Source organism: Pagrus major, chromosome 10 (genome assembly GCF_040436345.1).
Source record: "Pagrus major chromosome 10, Pma_NU_1.0".
In the NCBI taxonomy this organism is placed as follows: Eukaryota; Metazoa; Chordata; class Actinopteri; order Spariformes; family Sparidae; genus Pagrus; species Pagrus major.
Window position 1 is genome coordinate 233,660 of NC_133224.1, and position 20,713 is coordinate 254,372.

Genomic DNA, 20,713 nt, shown 5'->3' on the forward strand with positions numbered 1-20,713 from the left:
ACTACAAGTTTCTGTTAGTCTCTATCATCCCGTCATCGTTCCGACACAGTCCCACAGCTGGAGCTCTGAGGAGGAGGAGTAGGATGGTGGTGCTGGTGGTGGTGGAGGTGACGAAAGGTGATGAAGGTGATATTGATGATGATGAAGATGATGAAGAGCGTCCGTCTGTCCAGAGGAGAAAAAAACAGACAGAGAGAAAACAACAGGGAGGAAAGAAGTGAATCTCCAAAAGAGAAGCGAGCGAGCGAGTGTCCTCTGGACTGTACTGACAGAGAGAGAGAGAGGGAGGGAGAGAGAGAGAGAGAGAGAGAGGGGGAGAGAGGGAGAGGGAGGGAGAGAGAGAGGGGGAGAGAGAGAGAGAGAGGGAGGGAGAGAGAGGGAGGAGAGAGAGAGAGGGAGGGAGAGAGAGAGAGGGAGGGAGAGAGAGGGAGGAGAGAGAGGGAGGGAGAGAGAGAGAGAGCCCCTCCCCCTCCTGTCTCGGTCGGCTGCACAACCTGGGGCGAGCGAGTACCTCACAGACAGGGAGAGAGAGCAGCACTGTGTCACTGTGCAGAAGCATTATAGATGATTACTGTCAGAGCTTCATGTGACTGAACTTTGTGCTGTAATGCTCATCAGCTGCGTCTCATCATCACGGTTTTATTTACTGCCTGTGAGGCTCAGTTTAGGGCGAGAGCATGCCCACAATACATGTGCTATGGTGGCCACAAAGGGCCAAAACTCAGGACAGGTGACATTAACAGGTTGAAGCAGGTCACTCACCAGACTCCCTTAACAAATGTAGTGATTTTAAGAGTTGTTGAGTTAAAACAAACTTTATAACGTAGTGAAACTCTGTCTCTGACAGATTCTGAATCATTGTCTCCTTCTTGTAAATTCAGCATTAAATGAAAACAGTAAGTTGTGTGTTTCCTTGTAAAAAGTGTCAGTTTGTGGCAGCATGGAAACGACCACAAGGGGATGTGAACTAATACAAAGACCTGTCAGACACTTCAGAATAAAAGCTGCTGGAGACTTGTGTGGACACTGAGTGATGAAGTGCTGAATCGATTCTGATCATTTGTTGCTAAACTGTCCAGAACGAGTCCAACAGAGCAGTGATTACCCACAATGCAACTCACCCATGAGTGACATCACTGGAGGCAGTTTATCAGTCCTAACTTAAAGTAGCTAAAGCTGACAGATAAATGAGATGTAGAAGAAGAAACGAGATCAGGCTGTATTTCGTACTCGAGTAGATGTACTTAGTTACATCATGTCATACTTGATGTCACTCAGCCCTCCTCCTCCCCCTCCTCCTCCTCCTCCTCCTCCTCCCCCTCCTCCTCCCCCTCCTCCTCCTCCCCCCTCCTCAACCTCCTCCTCCTCCTCCTCCTCCTCCTCCTCCTGCTCCTCCCCCTCCCCACTCCTCCCCCTCCCTCCTCCTCCCCCTCCTCCTTCTCCTCCTCCCCTCCTCCTCCTCCACCTCCTCCCCTCCTCCTCCCCCCTCCTCCTCCTCCCCTCCTCCTCCCCCTCCTCCCCCTCCCCCTCCTCAACCTCCTACTCCTCCTCCTCCTCCTCCTGCTCCTCCCCCCTCCCCACTCCTCCCCCTCCTCCTCCTCCTCCTCCTCCTCCTCCTCCTGCTCCTCCCCCTCCCCACTCCTCCCCCTCCTCCTCCTCCCCCTCCTCCTCCTGCTCCTCCCCCTCCCCACTCCTCCTCCTCCTCCTCCTCCTCCTCCTGCTCCTCCCCCTCCCCACTCCTCCTCCTCCTCCTCCTCCTCCTCCTCCTGCTCCTCCCCCTCCCCACTCCTCCCCCTCCTCCCCTCCTCCTCCCCCTCCTCCTCCTCCCCCTCCTCCCCCCTCCTCCTCCTCCCCCTCCTCAACCTCCTCCTCCTCCTCCTCCTCCTCCTGCTCCTCCCCCTCCCCACTCCTCCCCCTCCTCCTCCTCCTCCTCCCCCTCCTCCTCCTCCTCCTCCTCCTCCTCCTCCTGCTCCTCCCCCTCCCCACTCCTCCCCCTCCTCCTCCTCCCCCTCCTCCTTCTCCTCCTCCCCCCTCCTCCTCCTCCCCCTCCTCCTCCTCCTCCTGCTCCTCCCCCTCCCCACTCCTCCCCCTCCTCCTCCTCCTCCTCCCCTCCTCCTCCCCCTCCTCCTCCTCCCCCTCCTCCCCCTCCTTCTCCTCCCTCCATCACACTCTCGTCCACTCAACTTGTCCCATTAGAGCTGAATGCAGAGACAGTGTGACGCCTGAGGCTGAAGGTATGCTGTCACTAATGTGGATTACTACACTAGCTGCACACACACACACACACACTAACACTAACACACACACACACACACACACACACACTAACACACACACACACACACACACACACACACACACACACACACTCACACTAACACTAACACACACACACACACACACACACACACAAACTGTTTGATCTATTTTACACTCGGCTCATCTTTGATCTGGTTTTATGCAGAAAATAAGTCGAGTTCTTCAGAACCTCTTGGTTCTGGTCTTATTTTAGCCTCTGTCGTCTGATTTGTTTTGCTGCACATTTTTAGTCCAGTCTTTGCACGACAGCTTTATAATCCAAGTCGAACTAATGTGGTTAGATAGAAAGTGAAAGAAGAAGATTAATGAGACGCATCATGTAGCTTTGTGTTGACTGTGAGCTGTGTTCCAGGTACTCACCTGTCAGAGTATGTGAGCTGTGTTCCAGGTACTCACCTGTCAGAGTATGTGAGCTGTGTTCCAGGTACGCACCTGTCAGAGTATGTGAGCTGTGTTCCAGGTACGCACCTGTCAGAGTATGTGAGCTGTGTTCCAGGTACGCACCTGTCAGAGTATGTGAGCTGTGTTCCAGGTACTCACCTGTCACTGTACCGCTCAGTGAATGGAAGCTGTATGTAGAACTTCTGTTAAAATCTACCATTTTAATGTTAAATGAACTCACAGCACAGGACCACAAAACAAGTGTTATTGTTTGTCCTCCAAATAAGTTATCATCTAAAACCTTAATGCAGAACTTCCTTTAGAAATCTGCTATTTTAACGCTGACTGACTCTCCCTTAATGCTTCTATTGTTTTCATTGGTCGTTGTTTCTCCTGAATGTCTCTATTGTGTCGATTGATCAGCGTGGGCTCTGATCAGGATGATCAATATGTCCCTCTGTGGTGAGATGAAGACAGAAGACTGAACATTGATTCTGGTTGGTGAAAACATCCATCAGTTTGTTTGCTTATTGATCACATTTTGGCTCCAGGTGCTGGCTCTCATCTGTCTCTGCTCCCAGGGGGCCAATCAGAGTTAGGACTTCATTATGACATCACAGACCACCATCAACACGAACAGTACCATCAGTACTAATGACATGTAAGTATCAGTACTGCATTCAATATATCAGAGTGACGGAGTAGTTGTAGTGCACACACGTTCTCTGATGTGAGAACAGTGACTCAGACTCCACCTCGCTCCTCAGAGGAACACTGATATTAAAGAGAACATCAAATAAAAACATGGAATAAGTGAAGAACAATAAATAGTCATGAAGCTCTGTGTGAGTCATCAAGTTACAGGAAGTCAGTGCGTCCTCTGGTGGTCAGACGGTGTCATTACAACCACTCAGATCTCAGCCAACCCAACCAACCAAACTACAGTCAAAAAACAGCCAATTCACAGCCTCCTGCCTGAAGGCTGCTGATTATTAATATTAATATAATGCGTCTCACCTGTCTCACTGTCTCTCACCTGTCTGTGTGTCTCACCTATCTCAGTGTGTCTCACCTGTCTCACTGTCTCTCACCTATCTCAGTGTGTCTCACCTGTCTCACTGTCTCTCATCTGTCTCCGTGTGTCTCACCTGTCTCACTGTGTCTCACCCGTCTCACTGTCTCTCACCTATCTCAGTGTGTCTCACCTGTCTCACTGTGTCTCACCTGTCTCAGTGTGTCTCACCTGTCTGTTTGTCTCACCTGTCTCACTGTCTCTCATCTGTCTCCGTGTGTCTCACCTGTCTCACTGTCTCTCACCTATCTCAGTGTGTCTCACCTGTCTCACTGTGTCTCACCTGTCTCACTGTCTCTCACCTATCTCAGTGTGTCTCACCTGTCTCACTGTCTCTCACCTGTCTGTGTGTCTCACCTGTCTCACTGTGTCTCACCTGTCTCACTGTCTCTCATCTGTCTCCGTGTGTCTCACCTGTCTCACTGTCTCACCCGTCTCACTGTCTCTCACCTATCTCAGTGTGTCTCACCTGTCTCAGTGTGTCTCACCCGTCTCACTGTCTCTCACCTATCTCAGTTTATCTCACCTGTCTCAGTGTGTCTCACCTGTCTCAGTGTGTCTCACCTGTCTCACTGTGTCTCACCTGTATGGTATGTTGCTCTGCTCCATGGTGATGTCACACTCCTTCAGGTAGATCTCCAGTCGTCGTCTCTCCATCAGCCTCCTGGCGGCCTCCAGGATCTGAGATGCCAGCATAGATTCTTCTTTGTCCTTCGTTTCTTTCTTCCCGTCGCCTTTGTCCGATTTCCCAGAATTCCCCTTGTTCACCTTCGGCTTCTTATTGAACCCGTACAGCTCCTCCACCGAAAACTTCCCGCCTTTTCCACCTGCCGCCGCTGACGGCCCGACTGCTGCACCCGCCCCCGACGCTCGGCCCGCAAACATGGCTAACAAACAACAAGGGCTAATGTTAGCAATGTGAAATAACAGAGCACCAGCTAATGTTAGCAATGTGAAATAACACAGAGCTAACATTAGCAATGTGAAATAACAGAGCTAACATTAGCAATGTGAAATAACACAGAGCTAACATTAGCAATGTGAAATAACACAGAGCTAACATTAGCAATGTGAAATAACAGAGCTAACATTAGCAATGTGAAATAACACAGAGCTAACATTAGCAATGTGAAATAACAGAGCACCAGCTAATGGTAGCAATGTGAAATAACAGAGCACCAGCTAATGGTAGCAATGTGAAATAACACAGAGCTAACATTAGCAATGTGAAATAACAGAGCTAACATTAGCAATGTGAAATAACACAGAGCTAACATTAGCAATGTGAAATAACAGAGCACCAGCTAATGGTAGCAATGTGAAATAACACAGAGCTAACATTAGCAATGTGAAATAACAGAGCACCAGCTAATGGTAGCAATGTGAAATAACAGAGCACCAGCTAATGGTAGCAATGTGAAATAACACAGAGCTAACATTAGCAATGTGAAATAACAGAGCTAACATTAGGCTAGCAATGTGAAATAACACAGAGCTAACATTAGCAATGTGAAATAACAGAGCTAACATTAGCAATGTGAAATTACAGAGCTAACATTAGCAATGTGAAATAACAGAGCTAACATTAGCAATGTGAAATAACACAGAGCTAACATTAGCAATGTGAAATAACAGAGCTAACATTAGCAATGTGAAATAACAGAGCTAACATTAGCAATGTGAAATAACACAGAGCTAACATTAGCAATGTAAAATAACAGAGCTAACATTAGCAATGTGAAATAACACAGAGCTAACATTAGCAATGTGAAATAACACAGAGCTAACATTAGCAATGTGAAATAACACAGAGCTAACATTAGCAATGTGAAATAACAGAGCTAACATTAGCAATGTGAAATAACAGAGCTCCAGCTAAACATTGTGAAATAACACAGAGCTAACATTAGCAATGTGAAATAACAAAGCTCCAGCTAATGGTAGCATTGTGAAATAACACAGAGCTAATATTAGCAATGTGAAATAACAGAGCTAACATTAGCAATGTGAAATAACAGAGCTCCAGCTAATGGTAGCATTGTGAAATAACCTCTGAGGAGACACAGCGGAGTCTTTGGTCCTCATGGTCCCATTTGGTCTCGTTTATTACCCCTGATGGATGCAGAACTTTGACTTTCTGTATGTTAAGATATCCGTGTTCTCTTATTTCTCATGTCATCACAGATATTTCATAGATTATAGATTATAGATTATAGATTACAGATTATAGATTATATTTTACACGCTGTGGCACGCTCACCCCTCGGGCACAACAGATTTTGAAATCCCTAAAATGTCTCCACTGTTCACTCAAACTACAACGTATCCCATCAGCCCACACAAACCAAACACTTCATGACTTACCTGGTTACCTGGTGTCTGTCTGTCTGTCTGTCTGAGTCCTGTCGTCCACACTCTGCACCTGTCTGTCTGTTTGTTTTCAGCTCTCTGACCACCTTCTTCTGTCTGTCTGTCTGCTGAGGCTCTATTATTAATCCTGTTGGTTTAATCCCACCAATCAGAGCTCAGATATCATGTCTGTCTGTCTGTCTGTCTGTCTGCCTGTCCTGTGTTACTAACGACAGGCGAGCAGGATTAAAACCTGTAGCTCCAAAATATCAAACTCTGTGTACAGATGTTAAATGTGGCCTCTTGCCCGGATCCTGAATTAATCCGACCCTAATCTCACACACACACACACACACACACACACACACACACACACACACACTCACACTCACACTCACACACTCACACACACACACACACACACACACACACTCACACACACACTCACCCTGGTTGTGTTCCAGCGTCCTCTGATTGACATGAAACCTGAACCTCTTCCTGTTTTCCTCCATCAGTGTTCAGATGTTTGCTTTTAACTTTGACGAGGATCAATAATCAATAATCACGATATCGAGTACTGTACTTAAGTGCTGATGTTTAATTACAGATTAAACTATCAGCAGTTTATAAGTCAACATGATGATCAACACATGAATGTATCAATAATTATAATCCAATAATATTATCTGAGTACTTTTACTTTGGGTTGAGGGTTAGAGTCTGAGATCCTCTCAAATGTGTGTTGACTGATAAACTTCATGTGAATCAGCCTTTTATCTCAAAATTTTTTATGTCATAATTATAACTCTTTATCTATGATGTGGACTTTTTATCTCACGTGTTCTACTTTTTAATTCATAATTACATTGTTTTATTATCTCATGACGTCAACATTATTTCTTTTAATAGCAACGTTTCATCTCACACTTATGACTTATCATGTTTTTTTAATCAAGCTCAGTTTTTTCTTCGTCTTTTCTTTAGTTGGCAGAACTGGTCTTCCGTAACAACACCTTTGAAAGTGAAAGTGCAGTTCAGTCCTGGTGTCAGTGGACGGTCAGCAGGAGGAAAGTCACGACTGGCTGTGAACTGATGTCCTCCATGTGTTTCTGAAGTGGAGCTCATTAAAGAGGACTTGTGCTTGTTGTAGTTGTGACAGGAAGATGAAGATGTTTGTGGTGTTTGTGATCCTCGTGCACGGTAAGATAACCTTCCTCCCTCTGATCTGATCATCACCTCAGTCCAACATCGTGTCTTTAATGTGGATTTGTGTCATCTTCACTTCATCAGTGTGTTTCAACTCCAGGACCATGTTTTCTTCAGAGAAACACATGAAGAACAGATTGAAGGCAGCAGATGTTCACTGTGTCTTTAGACCCTGATGAATGTAGAAGACTGTACAGTCACACTGTCCTCACTTCTGTTCTTCAGGATTAGATCCCTGCAGATCGCTCACATTCTGATGGCTCCTGTTAACAGACGTAATAATGCTGCTTGTCTTTAAACCCTGATGAATGTACACTCAGTACAAATATAAATGCAGGATTGTTGCACAGGTGTTGTTTGGACTGCTCACAATCAAAGGTCGCTCTAAGATGTGCAGTTTCATCACACAACACAATGAAAGTGGCGTGTTGGCTGCAGGAATGTCCACCAGAGCTGTTCCCGTGAGCTGAAGGGGATCAGACTGCACATGTCAGAGTGGCCTTTATTGTGACCAGTCCAAAGACCACCTGTGTAATAACCCTGCTGTTTGATCAGCAGCTTGATATGCCACACCTGTCAGGTGGGTGGATTATCTTGGCAGAGAAGAAGAGCTCACTAACACACATTTTAACAAACTGCTGCTGAGGGAAATAATTCTTGTGTGCATAAAAAGTCTTAAATCTTTGAGTTCAACTGGTGAAAACTGGAGCAAAAACCAAAGTGTTGTGTTTATATTTGTGTTGAGTGTAGAAGACTGTGAAGTCACACTGTCCTCAGTTATATGGCCTGTTGCAGCAGCTGTACGGGGCAAAGTCCACACAAATGATCCATTGAAACTCATTTATTAGTTTGAACAGCACAGTCACCTGATCTCAAACCCGCCCATCAGTCCAATCCAACCTGCGTGAGGAGCTACAGGAAGCATGGAGGGACATTTCTTTAGATCACCTCAACAAACTGACAGCTAGAATAACAAAAGTCTGAAAGGCTATGACTGCTGCAGGCGAACGATTCTTTGACAAAGCAAAGTTTGAAGGACAACATTATTATTTCAAGGAAAAATAATTAATTCTAACCAGTCTTCACTATATTTTCTATATATTTGGCAACTCATTTGATGAATTAAAGCGTGAGTTTACATGGAAATTGTGAGTTTCTTTGTGTGACCCCACTCACAAGCCCCCAGCCGAGGGCTGCAGTGTTGGAGTTCTCCCAGAGGAACGACAGGGTTGCCTCTGTGCAACTGAAAGTAGCTGTGGGCAGTGGGGCAAGGAACCTTAGGCAAAAGGTACCTCTAAGTGCTGTATCGTAGTCAACTGGACTTGTTTCAGTTTCACCTCTCATCCAAGAGGCTTCTTCAGTTTTAACTAACTGGAGGAGCTGCAGGCTTTTCAACTATGTGTGGGAGTGTCCTTACAAAGTATGGGAGTGTCCTTACATGGTATGGGAGTGTCCTTACATAGTGCGGGAGTGTCCTTACATAGTGTGGGAGTGTTCGTACAGAGTATGGGAGTATACTTACAGAGTATGGGAGTGTCCTTACAGAGTATGGGAGTGTCCTTACATGGTGTGGGAGTGTGTTTACAGAGTATGAGAGTCTCCTTACAAAGTGTGGGAGTGTTCTTACAGTACAGACTCGTTAAGGATGTGAGCTCTTAGTTTCAGAGTTGTTAGGGCCACTTGTGGGTCACTGACCCAACTGGCCTTCATGTGGGTTCCTAAGGCCAGGTGAGTCCAGGTGTGACTGGTTGTTTAGCTGTCTGGAGAGAGGTCAGTACTGCATTGTAGGTGGGTGATCAGTGATGTCTTAGTCCACCTCCTCTGTTCAAAGACAGTCATTCCGGTTTGACATAGATGGATTCTTATACTCCTCTTTCAAACCATCTGTCTTCTCTGGACAAGATGTTTACATTGTTGTCCTCAAAGGAATGACTTGTCTCCTTCAGATGTAAGTGGACAGCAGAGTCTTGACCTGAGGAGTTGGTCCTCCTGTGTTGTGCCATTCGTTTGTGGAGGTTGTTTTGTCTCCCCAATGTACAAATCTGTGCAGTCCTGGCTGCATGGGCTGGCTGGGAACAGAACCTATAAATGCGGTGAGAGCTGTGTCTTCATACTCAGCACTAAGTCAAGCATGTTTCTGGTGGGTTTTCCGTCAGGGTTGTCCCTTCTCTCCGATCCTGTTTGTGATTTTCATGGACAGGTTTTCAAGGCGCAGCCAGGGGGAAGAAAGTGTCCAGTTTGCATCGCTCCTCTTTGCAGATGACATAGTTTTGCTGGCTTCTTCAGTCTGTGACCTCTAGCAGGCACTTCAGTGGTTTGCAGCCAAGAGTGAAGTGGTCAGGATGAGGATCAGAACCTCCAAGTCTGAGGCCATTATTCTCTGCCGAAACTGTTGGATTATCCCTTCTGGTTGGGGGTTGAGCTCCTGCCCCAAGTGAAGGAGTTAAAATATCTTGTTCACAAGGAGCTGGAAAGCATTGCTGGGAAATGGATGTCTGGAATACCCTTCTAAGCCTGCCGCCTCCACAACCTGATATTATTGTGTAATTACAGAGTAACAAGGAGAGAAGAGTGGACTTATTATAATCTTGCCACAATTCTTCATTCCTCTAAATGCCCAGTTGTCACTCATTTGTTTCACTGAAGCAACATTTAACTACCAGTGGGAACCCGTAAATATTTTATATGTAGTGACTTATACAACAAAATTAGTCCATAACTTCCAAGGAATTACACAGTTCATGTTATAAAATTACTCCATAAATCATGTTGTTTAACTTGAGCTTTGAGCCTGAGTTGAGCTTTAGCAGCACAGTTTACAGGCTGCACACACTGCAGAGGACCACATTCACTCATGACATGAAATAAGGCTGCTGTCATTGACCCTCTCTGTCTGTGTGACCTCACAGTTTCCCAGCATGCCTCAGCTGTGGAGCTGTATGAGGGGGACCCGTTTGTCCTGCTGCCCTGTGAGTCTCAGACTTTTGAACTGGACGAGCCCTCAGTGGTGTGGAGCCGCTACGATCTGGATCCTTCAACCGTCCACCAGCGTCAGCAGGAAGGTGACCAACTTAAAGACCAAAACCAGCTTTACAGCGGCCGAACATCCATGAAGACTGACGCTCTGGAAACTGGAGACCTCAGCCTCAACCTGACACAACTCCACCTCTCTGACAGCGGGAACTACACCTGCACCGTCAGATGGTTCAGAAGGGGGATAAAGAGAGAACTGAGAGTGACAGACGTACAGCTGCAGGTCAAAGGTCAGCAACTAACCCTAAAACCTACTGTAGATACAGGTCAGAGGTCAGAGGTCATGTTCTTTATGTTTCTGGTTCCCACAGCACGATTCCCACCCTGGGCCAAAGCTCTCCTGGTTCTCCTGGTTCTCCTGGTTGTTGGACTTCTTGTTTCTGGAGCTCTTTTACTACATTTTAGGCACTATTTCATGTCAGGTATGTCACTACTACTACACTACCCATCATGCACATGGGCAGCATCTTTACTCTGGTGGCTCCCTGACTGTTGAGACAGACTGTCAACAGTGAGGTCTGGGATTATAAGAGAAGGATGAGACTGTGAGGTCTGGGATTATAAAAGAAGGATGAGACAGTGAGGTCTGGGATTATAAGAGAAGGATGAGACAGTGAGGTCTGGGATTTTAAGAGAAGGATGAGACAGCGAGGTCTGGGATTATAAGAGAAGGATGAGACAGCGAGGTCTGGGATTATAAGAGAAGGATGAGACAGCGAGGTCTGGGATTTTAAGAGAAGGATGAGACAGCGAGGTCTGGGATTTTAAGAGAAGGATGAGACAGCGAGGTCTGGGATTATAAGAGAAGGATGAGACAGTGAGGTCTGGGATTATAAGAGAAGGATGAGACAGCGAGGTCTGGGATTGCAAGAGAAGGATGAGACAGTGAGGTCCTGTTACCATCACAGTTCCTGCTGCTGTCTGTACAGCTGATGTTGTGGTTTGTTGTCCTCTCAGTCTACCAGGTGGAGGTGGATTCAGGGGCGGAGTCTGTCCAGCTGCCCTGCAAAACCACAGTTCACCTGCCTGAAGATGCTAAAGTGGAGTGGAGGGACGGAGGTGACTGGAAGGTCCATGTGTATCAGAACGGCTCTGACCAGCCTGAAGAACAGCACATTGTTTACAGAGGTCGAACAGAGATGAAGAGAAACCTGTTGAAAACTGGAGACCTCAGTCTGACCCTGAAATACCCCACAATCAGAGACAAAAACCCCTACACCTGCACCATCTACAACAGGGAGGAACACATCCTGATGAAGAAACAAGTGCTGCTGCAGATCAAAGGTCAGTACTGTAGATACAGGTCAGTACTGTAGATACAGGCCAGAGGTCAGTACTGTAGATACAGGTCAGAGGTCAGTAATTTGACGTCCAGAAATGTGAAAGTGACAAAGAGAAGCAACAAACAGCAGTTCAACACTGAGAGGAGACATTACTGTGAAGACCACAGGGACAAAACATCACAACACCATCAGGACTCTGATCATGTCCAACACCTTGAACACCTGGTTTTACTTCCTGTATTTCTGTCCCCTGTTACCTGCTGGTCTCACCTGGTTCTGTCCTTCAGCTTTCTCTACTACTTTGTAATCAGTCAATAAAGTTATTCAAAACTGCTGCTGCTGTCTGTACAGCTGATGTTGTGTTTGTTGTCCTCTCAGACTGTCAGGTGAAGGTGGAGGAGGGGGTGGAGTCTGCCCAGCTGCCCTTCAAAACAACACCTGACCTGCTTGAGGATGCTGAAGTGAAGTGGAAACGCTATGAACCCTCAGACAGGACAGTCCACCTGTATCAGAACAGATCTGACCAGCCTGAAGAACAGGACCAGGATTACAAAGACCGAACAGAGATGAAGAAAGACCTGCTGAAGACTGGAGACCTCAGTCTGACCCTGAAATACCCCAAAGAGACAGACACAGGAAGATACTGGTGTGGAGTCTACAACAAGGACGGATACATCTTGAGAGCAAAAAGAGTGAAGCTCAAGGTCAAAGGTCAGTATGAAGATACAGAACAGAGGTCTGTGTGTCTGTCTCTGGTTGTCTGCTTGTCTCTGGTTGGCTGCTTGTCTGTGGTTGGTTGCTTGTCTCTGGTTAGCTGCTTGTCTCTGGTTGGCTGCTTGTCTCTGGTTGGCTGCTTATCTCTGGTTGGCTGCTTGTCTCTGAGTGGTTGCTTGTCTCTGGATGGTTGCTTCTCTTTGGTTGGTTGGTTGCTTGTCTCTGGATGGTTGGCTGCTTGTCTCTGGTTGGCTGCTGGTCTCTAGTTGGTTCCTTGTCTCTGGTTGGTTACTTGTCTGTGGTTGGTTGCTTGGTTGCTTGTCTCTGGATGGTTGCTTGTCTCTGGTTGGTTGGCTGCTTGTCTCTGGTTGGTTGCTTGTCTCTGGTTGATCACTTGTCTCTGGTTGGTTGCTTCTCTGTGGTTGGTTGGTTGGTTGCTTGTCTCTAGTTGGCTGCTTGTCTCTGGTTGGTTGCTTGTCTCTGGTTGGTTGGCTGCTTGTCTCTGGTTGGTTGCTTGTCTCTGGTTGGCTGCTTGTCTCTGGTTGGTTGCTTGTCTCTGGTTGGCTGCTTGTCTCTGGTTGGCTGCTCATCTCTGGTTGGTTGCTTGTCTCTGGTTGGTTGGCTGCTTGTCTCTGAGTGGTTGCTTGTCTCTGGTTGGTTGCTTGTCTCTGGTTGGCTGCTTATCTCTGGTTGGCTGCTTGTCTCTGAGTGGTTGCTTGTCTCTGGATGGTTGCTTCTCTTTGGTTGGTTGGTTGCTTGTCTCTGGATGGTTGGCTGCTTGTCTCTGGTTGGCTGCTGGTCTCTAGTTGGTTCCTTGTCTCTGGTTGGTTACTTGTCTGTGGTTGGTTGCCTGGTTGCTTGTCTCTGGATGGTTGCTTGTCTCTGGTTGGTTGGCTGCTTGTCTCTGGTTGATCACTTGTCTCTGGTTGGTTGCTTCTCTGTGGTTGGTTGGTTGGTTGCTTGTCTCTGGTTGGCTGCTTGTCTCTGGTTGGTTGCTTGTCTCTGGTTGGTTGGCTGCTTGTCTCTGGTTGGCTGCTTGTCTCTGGTTGGTTGCTTGTCTCTGGTTGGCTGCTTGTCTCTGGTTGGTTGCTTGTCTCTGGTTGGCTCCTTGTCTCTGGTTGGCTGCTCATCTCTGGTTGGTTGCTTGTCTCTGGTTGGTTGGCTGCTTGTCTCTGGTTGGTTGCTTGTCTCTGGTTGGTTGGCTGCTTGTCTCTGGTTGGTTGGTTGGTTGCTTGTCTCTGGTTGGCTGCTTGTCTCTGGTTGGCTGCTCATCTCTGGTTGGTTGCTTGTCTCTGGTTGGTTGGCTGCTTGTCTCTGGTTGGCTGCTTGTCTCTTGTTGGCTGCTTGTCTTTGGATGGTTGCTTGTCTCTGGTTGGCTCCTTGTCTCTGGTTGGCTGCTCATCTCTGGTTGGTTGCTTGTCTCTGGTTGGTTGGCTGCTTGTCTCTGGTTGGTTGCTTGTCTCTGGTTGGCTGCTTGTCTCTGGTTGGTTGGCTGCTTGTCTCTGGTTGGTTGCTTGTCTCTGGGTGGTTGCTTGTCTCTGGGTGGTTGCTTGTCTCTGGTTGGCTGCTTGTCTCTGGTTGGTTGCTTGTCTCTGGTTGGTTGCTTGTCTCTGGTTGGTTGGCTGCTTGTCTCTGGTTGGCTGCTTGTCTCTGGTTGGCTCCTTGTCTCTGGTTGGCTGCTCATCTCTGGTTGGTTGCTTGTCTCTGGTTGGTTGGCTGCTTGTCTCTGGTTGGTTGCTTGTCTCTGGTTGGTTGCTTGTCTCTGGTTGGCTGCTTGTCTCTGGTTGGTTGCTTGTCTCTGGTTGGCTGCTTGTCTCTGGTTGGCTCCTTGTCTCTGGTTGGCTGATTGTCTCTGGTTGGCTCCTTGTCTCTGGTTGGCTGCTCATCTCTGGTTGGTTGTTTGTCTATGGTTGGTTGGCTGCTTGTCTCTGGTTGGTTGCTTGTCTCTGGTTGGTTGTTTGTCTCTGGTTGGTTGGCTGCTTGTCTCTGGTTGGTTGCTTGTCTCTGGTTGGCTGCTTGTCTCTGGTTGGTTGCTTGTCTCTGGTTGGTTGGCTGCTTGTCTCTGGTTGGTTGCTTCTCTGTGGTTGGTTGGTTGGTTGCTTGTCTCTGGTTGGCTGCTTGTCTCTGGTTGGTTGCTTGTCTGTGGTTGGTTGCTTGTCTCTGGTTGGTTGGCTGCTTGTCTCTGGTTGGTTGCTTGTCTCTGGTTGGTTGGTTGGTTGTCTCTGGTTGGTTGGCTGCTTGTCTCTGGTTGGTTGCTTGTCTCTGGTTGGTTGCTTGTCTCTGGTTGGTTGGTTGCTTGTCTCTGGTTGGCTGCTTGTCTCTGGTTGGCTGCTTGTCTCTGGTTGGCTGCTTGTCTCTGGTTGGCTGCTTGTCTGTGGTTGGTTGCTTGTCTGTGGTTGGCTGCTTGTCTGTGGTTGGCTGCTTGTCTCTGGTTGGCTGCTTGTCTCTGGTTGGTTGCTTGTCTCTGGTTGGCTGCTTGTCTCTGGTTGGTTGGCTGCTTGTCTCTGGTTGGTTGCTTGTCTCTGGTTGGCTGCTTGTCTCTGTCTAACTGTCCTCTGTCTCCTCTGCAGGGAGAATTCAGATCAAAGATGAAACAGTGGACATCAGGAACAGAAGTAGCTCCACTGATCCGACTCCTCTGATGGCTGATCAATCTGTCTGATCGGTCTGTTGGTCAATCTTTGATTATTGATCTGATGTGACTTTGGATCAGAGACTAAATGAAGGTGAAGGAGCTGATGGACGACGGATGAAGACAGGAGGACGCTTCGTCAGCTTCCTCTCCCCTTTGACTCCTCCTACTGACTCTCACACAGTCTACACACTCACTATTGATGACCATTGATCAGTGATGTCAGAGTGATGTCAGAGTGATGTCAGAGTGATGTCACATGTTGGTTTGGACTGAAACATGTGGTTTAGATCCTTAACTCTGACAGTAAAGTGTAAATACACCCTCAGATGCACAGACAGTATGTCTCCACTCTGTGACAGCAGCATGAAAATGGATCTAAAGCTGTGAGTGATGGATTCATGAGGCAGCATCACTTTGATTACAGCGCCCCCATGTGGCACAGCTTATTTCTACATGTGTGATGACTGAGGACACTTTCATGTGTCTCACATTTATATTGGGGTCAACAGGAGTTTGGTCCGTCAGGTTTAAAGTCTGTAACATCACAGCTGGACGTCTTTTAAAGGAGCAGTACACTCGTGTTGGTCATTCATGCCTGTTTGGGGCAGATTTCTCTGGTTTGAAGTTCAGATGATATAAACTCAACTCAATGTAGAATAAAGTTGATCTTAACCTTTAATGACAGTTTAACAAATCAAGAGTTTGGGACATGGTTTTATATAATTCATTTCTCAGATGTCCTCTTCATGGATGATTCACAGTTTTTAACACCCATCATCTGTCGCTATGGTTACAGCCATCTTCTGTCGCTATGGTAACAGCCATCATCCTCTGTCACTATGGTTACACCCATCATCTGTCGCTATGGTTACAGCCATCATCTGTCACTATGGTAACAGCCATCATCTGTCGCTGTGGTTGTAACGGATGTAAATTTATCTTTCAGCTTCAGAGAAACTGGAAATAAAAAGTATGATCACGAGTGTTTCATATTGAAGAAGTGTATTAATTTACTTCAGTGTTGAACAGGTGTTCAGTCACAGCTGCAGAGAACCAGCTGTTATTAGAAGGTCAATTACAATCGTTACATGTCGGCGCGGCTCATCATCACACTGGTGCAAATCTTTCAGGGCCACTCAGATTATCTCTGAACTTTAGTGTCATTTTACGGGTCGGACGGTGCTGTTCAGGCCCGCCGATGACCAGAACAGAACCTTTAACAGAAACCAGAGATGACACTTTGTTCTTGGGTCCAGTTCCAGCCCTCTTTCTATAACTCAAACACAACTAACGTGTTCAAATAAAGACAAAGAAAGAAAAGACAGATTTGATTCAATCAGAACTTCAGCAGAACAAACGTCTCATTTTATTTGTGTTGCCGTCTCTTCCTCCTCACTGAACACAAACAGCTGTTTCACACTTCTCTTATAAAATGACAACTAATATTCACATCCCACCTCACCACATTTTTACTCAGAATTTCAACGTTCAATCTTTTATTACGACTTCTAACAGAACATTTCTTTCATCAAGCTCAGTTTTAATTTGATTCCTGTTTTCTTTAAGTGGCAGAATTGAGCTTCCAGTCTTCAGTAGTTTCACTGAGTTTTAACTCGTCAGTGAAGATGTTGAACACGTCACAGTTTCTGAACAAAAGAGGATTTTAAGTGAAATAAAAACACAACAACTTGAATAAAGATTCATTCACAAATGTGTAAAAAAAGGTTTAAAAAACTGGATCTGACCGATGGAAGTGAAACAGCAGAGCAACAGCGAGCTGGCTCTGATCTGTTTGTGGCGTGCGGGCAGGTCAGTAATAAATGGTATCGTGCTGGTAGGACATCAGCTCGTTACTCCAGTTTTTATAGTTTTTCTCTGCTGCAGAATTGAATTCTGACACTTTGTCAAAGATAAAACAGAGAAGTTGATCATTGTTGATGAAATTTAAAGTCAGAACTGCAGAATTAATGAGCGGTTTACTGAAACACCTCGGTACCACACTAGTTCTGACAACTCTTCATTTCTTCATCATGCGAGTGTGGAGGTGGAGCTGGAGGTCACCTGCTCGGACGTCAGATTCTCCACGATGGTCCCAGACGTCTGGTTTCTCTTGCAGATTCTCTTGTGAGCTTTAAGGCCACCATTCCTAGCAAAGCTTTTCCCACACTGGTCACACCCGTATGGTTTCTCCCCAGAGTGACACCTTTGGTGTTTACTTAAACCAGCCGGAGCTGCAAACGCTTTGTCACACCGCTTACAGGGGTAGGGTTTCTCTCCACTGTGAATGTACTGATGATGCTTTAGCGAAGTTGATAGAAGGAAACTCTTCCCACACTGGTCACACTGATGCGGTCTCTCTCCGCGGTGCATTTTAAGGTGGATCGCCCAGCTGCCTTGAGTGACGAAGGTTTTCTCACAGTATTCACAGCGGTATGGTTTCTCTCCTGTATGAAGCCGTCGATGGATCTGAAGGTAACCTCGAGTTGTGAAAGCTTTCCCACACTGGTCACAGCTGTAAGGCCTCTCTCCAGTGTGAACACGTTTGTGGATGTTCAGGTCACCTGATGTTAAGAAGGCTTTGCTACACCGGTCACAGTCGTACGGTCTCTCTCCAGTGTGAGAGCGCCCATGAACTCTGAGGTCACCCGTTGTTCTGAAGTGTCGGCCACATTCTTCACAGCGGTACGGTTTCTCTCCCGTGTGAATCCGTTGATGGATTTTCAGCGTACTCTTGGACAGGAAAGCTTTCCCGCACTCGTCACAGCCGTGCGGTTTCTCTCCTGTGTGAATGCTTCGGTGGGTTTTTAGGGAACCGGACGTAGCAAAAGTTTTCCCACACTGATCACAGCCGTGTGGTTTCTCTCCGGTGTGACCTCTCAGGCCGACGTTTGATTTTCTCAGTGATGCCGGCGTTTTGTCCGACTGCTTCAGTCCCTTCGCTCCTCCCTGTTCCTATAGCAACAGAGAGAGAGACAGAGAGACGTTATTCAAAACATTACATGATGTTTAAGTCAACATGAGAAAGTCCTCCACTGATCCTCCAGAGGGGAAGTCCAACTGACGCAGCAGCACGCAGACACAAACATCAAAGTCCAGACAGAAGACTGTGTTACGTCACGTGTCACATGATGTGAGTGTCTGAACGTACAGCGCCACGGCCGGCTCAAAGCCCTGACAGATAACGGGAGATGACACAAAGGAAATCATCTTTTATATCAACCAACTCAAAACATGTTGTGAGGTGTGGCAGTCAGTAAATCAGTAGTGCTAGTGTGTGTGCATGATTGTCAAGATAGTGAGCGGTGTGTTGTCAGGTGGAAACAGAAACAATGAACACAATGAGGAGCGCTGAGAGCAGACAGCAGAGTCTCCCCTTTGTCCTCTCCCATCCAGAGCTGGTGAGGTGTGCTCTTGTAGTACCGGGGACACCGGGCCCAGGTGTCCCAGCAACTGACGACGACCCAGCGCTCCTGCTGGGCCTCTGCAGTACAGAAAGAAAGAAAGAAAGGCAAACGGCCCAACAGCCACAGGAGGCCCGGCCGTCACAACAGTTTGACACCACGTGGACGAGCTCTCAAACTGTCCCGGTGGCCTCAACAGAACCAGGAAGTGTGAGAATGACAGCAGAGTCTTAAAGCCACAGTGAAACCAGGTGCTGGAAGATGTTTTCAGACTCCACCCTGACCCAGCAGAAGCCCAAAGCCCATAATGAGCCCAAACACACCTCAGAGCTCTGACACAGCAGCAAGAAAGGTGGCAGGGTCCGCCACATGTAAACAAAGAGTTTGTGTCTTCTCTAGAGGATTCTGGTTGTGGACTTCAGCTCCACAGTTTATACCATCATCCTCCACATCCCCCCTCAGTCCTTCACTGCTCAGGTGGGTCGGACCCCTCCTCCACCCTCAGCCTGAACTCTACGGCTGCACCCCCCCAGACCAGACGACTCCACTTTGGCACTTTGGCTGAGTGCTGTCCAGACGACCCGGTCCGACACTTCCAACAAAAGAGACTTCAGGAGAACAAAAGAGGAAACTCACCTCCACAAAGATGAAGGGGGAGGAGAGGACCTCCGACACTTCACACCTGGATTAAAGGCCCAACACAGACTGCCCCTCTTCAGAGAGCTGCAACAGGCCCGGCTCTGGTTCTACAGGAGTCAGCACGGAGATCCTAAACCTGGACCCTGCAGATCTGGTTTTAACCAAGACTACACAGCTGCTCTTCAGTGTTGCTTTAACAAAGACTGCTCCTCCTCAGAGAGCTGCAACAGGCCCGGCTCCGGTTCTACAGGAGCCAGGACTGGGCCCCCAAACCTGGACTCTGCAGATCTGGTTTTTTTTAACAAGACTGCTCCTCCTCAGAGAGCTGCAACAGGCCCGGCTCCGGTTCTACACTTCCTGATACGGACCCAATAATAATGTAAACTGGTGCTGACACACGGGAGGCAGCAGGACTTGTTTCAGTGTCTGCAGCTGAGACCAGCAGAGGTCCAGTGTGAGAGCCTGAGAGACACAACTCAGGACAAAAGAGCAGAAATGTCTCCTGAGAACATCAACAGGAAGTGATTAGAACCTGATCAGAACCTGTTGACATTATTGATTCAGTGCTTCAGTAATATTTCGGGCTGCAGATGATGATCGTTGTCACAATGAATCTTATTCCAGACATTTAGAAATCAGACCCTGGACCAGAACTACACGGTGACCTGGTGATACACGGACCCTCCAGACTCCTCCTGTCTTTACTCTCATCATGACGTTGTGACCACTGACCTGAACGCAGCTGCTGTTGTCAGAGCACGCGCCTTCTGTTCTTCTGTGGTTCTGGTTCTCCATCGTCCAGCAGGTCTCCTCTGCGTCCTGGACTCGGTCTGGATTCTGCCCTTGGACCTCTTCAGGCTCACATATGAGTGTGACGTGAAGGGGCGGTCCTGTTCCGCCCACTGCTCCGATTGGTTCAGAGTTCTCAGGACCGCCCACTTTTTCTTCTTCTGTGTTTTCAGTGTTCTGATCCGACGGACCTGCAGCTGTGAAGAGAAACAAATCGCATCAAATATGAAACTTCTGCTTCACTTCAGTCAAAGACGAATAAATGATCTGAATATAGAAACGATACTTTCTGACTCATTTCACTGAGAAGGATCAAACTGAGACCAAACGTCAACAAGGTGACTTATATTAAAAATGCTGCTGGATTCATTCAGTGAAGGTAAATTCATCACGTTCAGTGTTTGTAGATTCATTCCAGAACACAAGTTCACTTCTATAAATCATATTCTGATTGATTTCACTGGCAAAGCAAAATAAATGATGAAACAATAACCAGACTAATGAATAATAACATTCTGTCACACTGATGTTTATCTTCATCACAACTCTGGATCAGAACCACACGGGCCAGAAGTTGATGGAACATTTCTTCAGTTTAATGTTCAGTGTTGGTCCACACACAGCTGGTCTGGAGCCGGCCGTCTTCTTCTGTGGTGTTATTATTATAAACAACAACGTTCTTCACAGCTTCAGCTACAGAACCTGCAGCTGCAACAGAACCTTCAGCTACAGAACCTGCAGCTGCAACAGAACCTTTAGCTGCAACAGAACCTTCAGCTACAGAACCTTCAGCTGCAACAGAACCTGCAGCTGCAACAGAACCTTTAGCTGCAACAGAACCTTCAGCTGCAACAGAACCTGCAGCTGCAACAGAACCTGCAGCTGCAACAGA

At 47.2% G+C, this 20,713-nt stretch overlaps 2 protein-coding genes and 1 long non-coding RNA gene across 3 annotated transcripts; 2 read left to right on the forward strand and 1 right to left on the reverse strand.

The window, feature by feature from the left end:
* The first annotated feature begins 3,129 nt into the window (after positions 1 to 3,129).
* LOC141003540 (uncharacterized) lies at positions 3,130 to 7,596 on the forward strand. Its single transcript, XR_012179725.1, has 3 exons — positions 3,130 to 3,197; positions 3,282 to 3,361; positions 7,106 to 7,596. It is a non-coding gene; the product is annotated as an uncharacterized lncRNA (long non-coding RNA).
* Positions 7,597 to 7,678: 82 nt separating this feature from the next.
* LOC141003502 (butyrophilin-like protein 2) lies at positions 7,679 to 15,974 on the forward strand. Its single transcript, XM_073474861.1, has 6 exons — positions 7,679 to 7,907; positions 10,237 to 10,590; positions 10,672 to 10,782; positions 11,318 to 11,644; positions 12,022 to 12,354; positions 14,928 to 15,974. The coding sequence occupies exons 1-6, from the start codon at positions 7,892 to 7,894 to the stop codon at positions 15,017 to 15,019; spliced, it is 1,233 nt and encodes a 410-aa protein (XP_073330962.1). The 5' UTR covers positions 7,679 to 7,891; the 3' UTR covers positions 15,020 to 15,974.
* Positions 15,975 to 16,210: 236 nt separating this feature from the next.
* LOC141003509 (uncharacterized) lies at positions 16,211 to 20,142 on the reverse strand. Its single transcript, XM_073474873.1, has 2 exons — positions 19,765 to 20,142; positions 16,211 to 17,944 (listed from the first exon to the last, which is right to left on the reverse strand). Exons 1-2 carry the CDS (start codon positions 19,825 to 19,827, stop codon positions 17,021 to 17,023), a joined length of 987 nt encoding a protein of 328 aa, XP_073330974.1. The 5' UTR covers positions 19,828 to 20,142; the 3' UTR covers positions 16,211 to 17,020.
* Between the last annotated feature and the right edge of the window lie 571 nt (positions 20,143 to 20,713).

Bases quoted from the DNA above. Each gene is read 5' to 3' on its own strand.
- LOC141003502 (XM_073474861.1), top strand. The intron at 10,591-10,671 runs GTCAGCAACTAA...TGGTTCCCACAG, and splicing joins CGTACAGCTGCAGGTCAAAG to CACGATTCCCACCCTGGGCC. The intron at 12,355-14,927 runs GTCAGTATGAAG...TCTCCTCTGCAG, and splicing joins AGTGAAGCTCAAGGTCAAAG to GGAGAATTCAGATCAAAGAT.
- LOC141003509 (XM_073474873.1), bottom strand. From the start codon at position 19,827: ATGGAGAACCAGAACCACAGAAGAACAGAAGGCGCGTGCTCTGACAAC. The intron at 17,945-19,764 runs GTCAGTGGTCAC...CTGTTGCTATAG, and splicing joins ACAACAGCAGCTGCGTTCAG to GAACAGGGAGGAGCGAAGGG.